The sequence below is a fragment of the Panulirus ornatus genome, chromosome 62, assembly GCF_036320965.1.
Source record: "Panulirus ornatus isolate Po-2019 chromosome 62, ASM3632096v1, whole genome shotgun sequence".
NCBI lineage: Eukaryota > Metazoa > Arthropoda > Malacostraca > Decapoda > Palinuridae > Panulirus > Panulirus ornatus.
Genome location: NC_092285.1, coordinates 2,417,501 through 2,427,500, shown reverse-complemented (window position 1 = coordinate 2,427,500; position 10,000 = coordinate 2,417,501). Strand labels below are relative to the sequence as shown.

The window sequence follows — 10,000 nt, the reverse complement described above, 5'->3', positions numbered from 1 at the left end:
AGTGTGTGGATAGATGAACACAAGGGATAGTAGAGTGTGTGGATAGATGGACGCAAGAGATAGTAGAGTGTGTGGATAGATGAACACAAGGGATAGTAGAGTGTGTGGATAGATGAACACAAGGGATAGTAGAGTGTGTGGATAGATGAACACAAGGGATAGTAGAGTGTGTGGATAGATGAACACAAAGGATAGTAGAGTGTGTGGATGAATGGACACAAGAGATAGTAGAGTGTGTGGATAGACGGACACTAAGGATAGTAGAGTGTGTGGATAGATGAACACAAGGGATAGTAGAAGACTATACAAAGTATTTTATCTTCACACCAAACGACACAGGTGTCAAATTTCTAATAGTATTTATGTTTGATTAAATTTTGTAAAAAAAATTCATACAAAATCATTTTTTGACTTGTTTTATATATATATATATATATATATATATATATATATATATATATATATATATATATATATATATATATATATATATATAACGTTGTATTACACAATATTATAGCATAGGAAAGTATATAGAATTTAAGGAAAAAGTTAAACTTTTTTATTTTGATAAATTACTGTTAAAGTAATTGATATATTTAAGAAATTAACTTTGTATATTGTGTGGAAACACAAGTTGAATTTATATTCACCTTCGTTAAGCCAATGGCGATAGACATCATCTATTTGGCCGCTGATGTCATGCGCCAGATGGTTGATGTCATGCGCTGGGTTATTGATGTCATGCGCCAGATGGTTGATGTCATGCGCCAGATGGTTGATGTCATGCGCCACATGGTTGATGTCATGCGCCTGAGGTTTGATGTCATGCGCCAGATGGTTGATGTCATGCGCTGGGTTATTGATGTCATGCGCCAGATGGTTGATGTCATGCGCTGGGTTATTGATGTCATGCGCCAGATGGTTGATGTCATGCGCCAGATGGCTGCCTCGGGTAGTGGGTAACCCTAGTGTCAACATGAGCAGTGCCAGCGTCAGGCGCCAGGGAAGACATCTTGTGTCATGTCTGACGTGTTGGTGGAGAGGTGTTGGAGAACCCTGAGGGTTAGGAGAGGCGTGTGTTGGTGATGTGTGGTGAGGGACGTGTTGGTGGAGAGGTGTTGGAGAACCCTGAGGGTTAGGAGAGGCGTGTGTTGGTGATGTGTGGTGAGGGACGTGTTGGTGGAGAGGTGTTGGAGAACCCTGACGGTCGGGAGAGGTGTGTGTTGGTGATGGGTGGTGAGGGACGTGTTGGTGGAGAGGTGTTGGAGAACCCTGAGGGTTAGGAGAGGCGTGTGTTGGTGATGTGTGGTGAGGGACGTGTTGGTGGAGAGGTGTTGGAGAACCCTGAGAGTCGGGAGAGGTGCGTGTTGGTGATGGGTGGTGAGGGACGTGTTGGTGGAGAGGTGTTGGAGAACCCTGAGGGTCGGGAGAGGCGTTTGTTGGTGATGGGTGGTGAGGGACGTGTTGGTGGAGAGGTGTTGGAGAACCCTGAGGGTCGGGAGAGGTGTGTGTTGGTGATGGGTGGTGAGGGACGTGTTGGTGGAGAGGTGTTGGAGAACCCTGAGAGTCGGGAGAGGCGTGTGTTGGTGATGGGTGGTGAGGGACGTGTTGGTGGAGAGGTGTTGGAGAACCCTGAGGATCAGGAGAGGCGTGTGGTGGTGACTGTTGGTGAGGGACGTGTTGGAGAGGCCAGGGATCACGGTGTTGGAGAGGCCAGGGATCACGGTGTTGGAGATGCCGGGGATCACGGTGTTGGAGATGCCGGGGATCACGGTGTTGGAGATGCCTGGGATCACGGTGTTGGAGATCACAGCGCTTGGTGGCGTGGCCAAACATACCTGGTGTCCAGGGCCACATGACGAAGCTGTGAAATCATAAATATATATTCTCTCACATATGTATTTCCCGTCACATATCTTCCATTCCATATGTACGAGCCACATATACACTCCACATGTACGAGCCACATCTACGGCCCACATATACGGGTCATATATACGAGCCACATATACGGGCCACATATACGGGCCACATATACGACCCACATATACGAGCCACATATACACTCCACATGTACGAGCCACATATACGGGCCACATATACGGGTCATATATACGAGCCACATATACGGGCCACATATACGGGCCACATATACGAGCCACATATACGTGCCACATATACGTGCCACATATACGAGCCACATATACGGGCCACATATATGAGCGACATATACGGGCCACATATACGAGCCACATATACGAGCCACATGTACGGGCCACATATACAGGCCACATATACGGGCCACATAAACGAGCCACATATACGAGCCACATATACGGGCCACATATACGACCCACATATACGAGCCACATATACACTCCACATGTACGAGCCACATATACGGGCCACATATACGGGTCATATATACGAGCCACATATACGGGCCACATATACGGGCCACATATACGAGCCACATATACGTGCCACATATACGTGCCACATATACGAGCCACATATACGGGCCACATATATGAGCGACATATACGGGCCACATATACGAGCCACATATACGAGCCACATGTACGGGCCACATATACAGGCCACATATACGGGCCACATAAACGAGCCACATATACGAGCCACATATACGGGCCACATATATGAGCCACATATACAGACCACATATACGGGCCACATATACGAGCCACATATACGAGCCACATGTACGGGCCACATATACAGGCCACATATACGGGCCACATAAACGAGCCACATATACGAGCCACATATACGGGCCTGTGTCGTTAGCGGACCACAGAGAACCAACAGATATATAAGTTTATCTCGCACTTATACCACATCTTTATATCGCACTTATATTATACCACATCTTTATATCGCACTTATATTATACCACATCTTTATATCGCACTTATATTATACCACATCTTTATATCGCACTTATACCACATCTTTATATCGCACTTATATTATACCACATCTTTATATCGCACTTATATTATACCACATCTTTATATCGCACTTATATTATACCACATCTTTATATCGCACTTATATTATACCACATCTTTATATCGCACTTATATTATACCACATCTTTATATCGCACTTATATTATACCACATCTTTATATCGCACTTATATTATACCACTTCTTTATATCGCACTTATATTATACCACATCTTTATATCGCACTTATATTATACCACTTCTTTATATCGCACTTATATTATACCACATCTTTATATCGCACTTATACCACTTCTTTATATTGCACTTATATTATACCACTTCTTTATATCACACTTATACCACTTTATATTGTACTTATATTATACCACATCTTTATATCGCACTTATATTATACCACATCTTTATATCGCACTTATATTATACCACATCTTTATATCGCACTTATATTATACCACATCTTTATATCGCACTTATATTATACCACATCTTTATATCGCACTTATATTATACCACATCTTTATATCGCAATCGCACTTATACCACTTCTTAATATTGCACTTAATTATAAACCACTTTCTTTATATCACACTTAAATTATAACCACATCTTATATCGCACTTATACCACTTCTTTAAATTGGGCACTTATATTAAACCACTCTTTATACACACTTATACCACATATATATTGTACTTATATTATACAACTTCCTTTAAATTGCACTTATATTATACCACTACTTTTATATCACCACATAAACCACTATAATAGAACTTTATAATATAACCCACATCTTTATAAATCGCAACTTAAATTATACCACATCTTTAATATCGCACTAATATAAAACCACTTCTTTAAAATCGCACTAATACCACTTCTATATTGACTATATTATACCACTTCTTTATATCACACTTAAATTATACCTACATCTTTAAATCGCACTTATACCACTTCTTTATAATGCACATATATTATACCACTTCTTTCTATTCGCAACTTATATTATACCAACTTCTTTATATCGCACTTATATTAAACACATCTTTATAAATACCGCCACTTATACCACTTCTTTATATTGCACTTATATTATACCACTACTTATATATCACACTTATAACCACTTTAATGTAACTTATATTTACCCCATCTTTATATCGCACTTAAATTAGACCACAACTTTATACCACTTATATAATACACACTTTATATCGCACTTTATTATTATACCACATCTTTATATCGCACTTAAATGTATACCACATCTTTATAACCACTTATACCACTTCTTTATATTGCAACTTATATTATACCACTTCTTTATATCACACTTATACCACTTTATATTTGTACTTATATTATACCACTTCTTTATATTGCACTTATATTATACCACTTCTTTATATCACACTATATACCACTTTAATTATAATTTTTGTACTTATATTATACCACATCTTTATATCGCACTTATATTATACCACATCTTTATATCGCACTTATATAACCACATCTTTATATCGCACTTAATACCACTATCTTTATATCGCACTTATATTATACCACTTCTTTATATCGCACTTATACCACTTCTTTATATTGCACTTATATTATACCACTTCTTTATATCACACTTATACCACTTTATATTGTACTTATATTATACCACTTCTTTATATTGCACTTATATTATACCACTTCTTTATATCACACTTATACCACTTTATATTGTACTTATATTATACCACATCTTTATATCGCACTTATATCATGTTACTTTACTAAATTGTTTGATTGTAAGTTTCAACAAAGTTTATAGATCACTTCTTGATGCAACAGATGTGTTGAAGTCTCTTAATGTTGACACACATACACACACACACACATACACACATACATACACACACACACACATACACACATACATACACACATACACACATACATACATACATACACACATACACACATACACACACATACACATACACACACATACATACACACATACACACATACACACATACATACACACATACACACATACACACATACATACACACATACACACATACACACACATACACATACACACACATACATACACACATACACACATACACACATACATACACACACACATACACACATACACACATACATACACACATACACACATACACACATACATACACACACATACACATACACACACACATACACACACACACACATACACATACACATACACACACACACACACACACACACACACATGAAGGGTTAGGGTACGCATCTTGCACTAGCTGACGTGTTAGTGACGTGTAGTGTAACGTGTTGTGACGTGAAGTGTGACGTTGTTAGATGTGTTAGTAAAGTGAGGTGGGACGATGTGAGAAGTGTTAGGCTTCGTTGAAGTGTTAGTTAAGTGAAGTGGGACGTTGTTAGAAGCGTTAGTGAAGTGGGACGTTGTTAGAAGCGTTAGTGAAGTGGGGCGTTGTTAGAAGCGTTAGTGAAGTGGGCGTTGTTAGAAGCGTTAGTGAAGTGGGGCGTTGTTAGAAGCGTTAGTGAAGGAGGGGGCGTTGTTAGAAGCGTTAGTGAAGTGGGGCGTTGTTAGAAGCGTTAGTGAAGTGGGGCGTTGTTAGAAGCGTTAGTTAAGTGGGGCGTTGTTAGAAGCGTTGGTGAAGTGGGGCGTTGTTAGAAGCGTTAATGAAGTGAGGCGTTGTAAGAAGCGTTAGTGAAGTGGGATGTTTGTTAGAAGCGTTAGTGAAGTGGGGCGTTGTTAGAAGCGTTAGTGAAGGAGGGGGCGTTGTTAGAAGCATTAGTGAAGGAGGGGGCGTTGTTAGAAGCGTTAGTGAAGTGGGGCGTTGTTAGAAGCGTTAGTGAAGTGGGGCGTTGTTAGAAGCGTTAGTGAAGTGGGGCGTTGTTAGAAGCGTTAGTGAAGCGGGATTGTTGTTAGAAGCGTTAGTGCAGCGAAGCGGGACATGTTAGTAGTGTTAGCTCACCTTCCTATACACTTGAACACTATAGGGAAGCGTTGTGAGGAGTTGTGAGGAGTTGTGAGGAGTTGTGAGGGGTTGTGAGGGGTTGTGAGGGGTTGTGAGGTGTGGACAAACACACGTCCTGGGAACCAGTCGCGCTCAACACAGACCTCATACCTCACACTCATGAGGTCGTGCCTCATAATCGGTCCCTGGCCCCTCATAACGCGAAGCCTCACACTCCTCACTTGGCTGCCTCATTAACCCGAGTGAGGCAAGATATCTTCCCATCTTCTGTATCACTCATAGATTCATCTTGAACTCATTCACTGTGTTTACTCACACACTCACACTCACACTCACACACTCACAGTTCGTCGCTTCGTCCCTCACTATTCCAGGTCGCGTTGTACACCTCACAACCTCATAATCCCCAGACCGGCGACAGCTTCACCTCACACCACTTCCTCATACGTCAGTCACATGAGGAAAATGTAGATAATTTATATAAGTCAAGCTTTTCCTTATATGATGTTCGACTGCTATATTATATGATGTTATATCGCTATATGTTATATTACCTCCACGTATATATATATATATATATATATATATATATATATATATATATATATATATATATATATATATATATATATATGACGTGGCATGGGAGGGGGCGGGGGGGTGTCAGGCCCATCCTCCCCCCCCTCTCCCCCTCTCCCACGGGCACCCAAGTTTGGGGTTGGGAGGGTGACGTCAGCCTGCCGTGACGTCACCCATCCCATCCCCCCCTACCTGACGTCATCGTTGCTTTAGTACTATCGTGCCTATGACGTCATCGCGGGGTGGGTGTTACCATGGTGACGACACTGCCGGAGTCCAGGTCTGTCTGGCTGTCTGTGAGTCTATCTGTGAGGCTGTCTGTGAGTTTGTCTGTGAGGCTGTCTGTCTGGCTGTCTGTGAGTCTATCTGTGAGTCTATCTGTGAGGCTGTGTGTGAGGCTGTCTGTGAGTTTGTCTGTGAGGCTGTCTATATATATATATATATATATTTCTGTGTGTATGTATACATGTGTGACGTGTGTACGTACGTATGTATGTGTCTTGGTTACGTCAGTTAACACGTTACATCCTCGTATACATGTTATTATAATTATTAATTAATATTTATTCATCAATTTATTATCGATAATGATGAACATACATGACAGACTCTGGCCATCCCTCATGAAGTATGAGGGACGTAAATAAGTGTTTACTTAAGTAAGGAAGGATAGGGTTAAGTAGTGTGAGGTAGTGAGGCCTCATCATTATGAGGTAGGAGGAACCTCGTTAGTGTGAGGTGGTGAGGCCTCATCATTATGAGGAAGGAGGAACCTCATTAGTGTGAGGTGGTGGGGTCTCATCAATATGAGGTAGGAGGAACCTCATCAGTATGAGGAAGGTACCCCACACCATGAAGAGTAGCATTATGAGGTAGTGAGGTCTCATGAGTATGAGGTAGGAGGAACCTCATCAGTATGAGGAAGGTACCCCACACTATGAACAGTAGCATTGTGAGGTGGTGGGTCTCATGAGTATGAGGTATGAAGAAGGTACTCACACATTATGAGGTGGTGGGTCTCATGAGTATGAGGTATGAGGAAGGTACCCACACCATGAACAGTAGCATTATGAGGTGGTGGGATTTCATGAGTATGAGGGAGGTAAACCCACCCACACCCCCCCCCACCCCGGGTGTGGTGGGTAGGAGTGGGTTCGGCCATGGTCCCCCCCCCCGGCTGGCACTTCCTCTCTCTCTCTCTCTCTCTCTCTCTCTCTCTCTCTCTCTCTCTCTCTCTCTCTCTCTCTCCCCGACATACCTGGCGCGTTACGTCATCCCGGTCATCTTGCGTCACGTTGTTGTGACGTCGGCCGTTGTGAACGTAGGCAACCATTTCCAGGTCCTCCAGTGTGGCCGCATGCGGCTGTCTGTCGTCTGCAGGTCCTCCAGTGTGGCCGCATGCGGCTGGCTGTCGTCTCCAGGTCCTCCAGCGTGGCCGCATGCGGCTGGCTGTCGTCTCCAGGTCCTCCAGTGTGGCCGCATGCGGCTGGCTGTCGTCTCCAGGTCCTCCAGTGTGGCCGCATGCGGCTGGCTGTCGTCTCCAGGTCCTCCAGTGTGGCCGCATGCGGCTGGCTGTCGTCTCCAGGTCCTCCAGTGTGGCCGCATGCGGCTGGCTGTTGTCTCCAGGTCCTCCAGTGTGGCCGCATGCGGCTGGCTGTCGTCTCCAGGTCCTCCAGTGTGGCCGCATGCGGCTGGCTGTCGTCTCCAGGTCCTCCAGTGTGGCCGCATGCGGCTGGCTGTCGTCTCCAGGTCCTCCAGTGTGGCCGCATGCGGCTGGCTGTCGTCTGCAGGTCCTCCAGTGTGGCCGCATGCGGCTGGCTGTCGTCTCAAGGTCCTCCAGTGTGGCCGCATGCGGCTGGCTGTCGTCTCTAGGTCCTCCAGCGTGGCCGCATGCGGCTGGCTGTCGTCTCCAGGTCCTCCAGTGTGGCCGCATGCGGCTGTCTGTCGTCTCCAGGTCCTCCAGTGTGGCCGCATGCGGCTGGCTGTCGTCTCCAGGTCCTCCAGTGTGGCCGCATGCGGCTGGCTGTCGTCTCCAGGTCCTCCAGTGTGGCCGCATGCGGCTGGCTGTTGTCTCCAGGTCCTCCAGTGTGGCCGCATGCGGCTGGCTGTCGTCTCCAGGTCCTCCAGTGTGGCCGCATGCGGCTGGCTGTCGTCTCCAGGTCCTCCAGTGTGGCCGCATGCGGCTGGCTGTCGTCTCCAGGTCCTCCAGTGTGGCCGCATGCGGCTGGCTGTCGTCTGCAGGTCCTCCAGTGTGGCCGCATGCGGCTGGCTGTCGTCTCTAGGTCCTCCAGTGTGGCCGCATGCGGCTGGCTGTCGTCTCTAGGTCCTCCAGCGTGGCCGCATGCGGCTGGCTGTCGTCTCCAGGTCCTCCAGTGTGGCCGCATGCGGCTGTCTGTCGTCTCCAGGACTTTCCTCCAGTCTTAGTGGACATGTGGATCCGCTTCCAGGTTTTCTCTTCCGTTCCTGGACGCATGGAGGCATTTCCAGGTCCTGCTTTCCAAACCCTGGACGCATGGAGGCATTTCCAGGTCCCTCCACCCAACTGGAAGTCCACCATCGCTTCCAGGTGGACTTCCAGGTGGACTTCGTGTGGAACACATTCTCATGTTTTGTGTAAACTGGAACTGTTCTTGTGTTGCTGCTCACTGTGTACTGCTGTTATTACAATAACAACCACCTGTTACGATAACAACCACCTCTGTCATTACAATAACAACCACCACTGTCATTACAATAACAACCACCTCTGTCATTACAATAACAACCACCTCTGTCATTACAATAACAACCACCTCTGTCATTACAATAACAACCACCTCTGTCATTACAATAACAACCACCTCTGTCATTACAATAACAACCACCTCTGTCATTACAATAACAACCACCTCTGTCATTACAATAACAACCCACCTCTGTCATTACAATAACAACCACCTCTGTCATTACAATAACAACCCCCTCTGTCATTACAATAACAACCACCTCTGTCATTACAATAACAACCACCTCTGTCATTACAATAACAACCCCCTCTGTCATTACAATAACAACCCACCTCTGTCATTACAATAACAACCCCCTCTGTCATTACAATAACAACCCACCTCTGTCATTACAATAACAACCACCTCTGTCATTACAATAACAACCACCTCTGTCATTACAATAACAACCACCTCTGTCATTACAATAACAACCCACCTCTGTCATTACAATAACAACCACCTCTGTCATTACAATAACAACCCCCTCTGTCATTACAATAACAACCACCTCTGTCATTACAATAACAACCACCTCTGTCATTACAATAACAACCACCTCTGTCATTACAATAACAACCCCCTCTGTCATTACAATAACAACCCACCTCTGTCATTACAATAACAACCACCTCTGTCATTAC

At 44.5% G+C, this 10,000-nt stretch overlaps 2 protein-coding genes across 3 annotated transcripts in view; one reads left to right on the top strand and one right to left on the bottom strand.

Moving 5' to 3' along the window:
- LOC139745686 (protein O-linked-mannose beta-1,2-N-acetylglucosaminyltransferase 1-like) overlaps window positions 1-2,076 on the bottom strand; it is a 58,294-nt gene extending 56,218 nt beyond the window's left edge. For both annotated transcript variants that reach the window (XM_071656113.1, XM_071656112.1), the window contains exon 1: window positions 654-2,076. In XM_071656113.1, the coding sequence (XP_071512214.1) occupies window positions 654-1,860 (1,207 nt within the window). In that variant the 5' untranslated portion in view covers window positions 1,861-2,076. The remainder of the gene's footprint in view (window positions 1-653) is intronic.
- Window positions 1-10,000, top strand: part of CadN (neural cadherin) — a 722,349-nt gene that overhangs the window by 21,310 nt on the left and 691,039 nt on the right. The window lies entirely within an intron of this gene.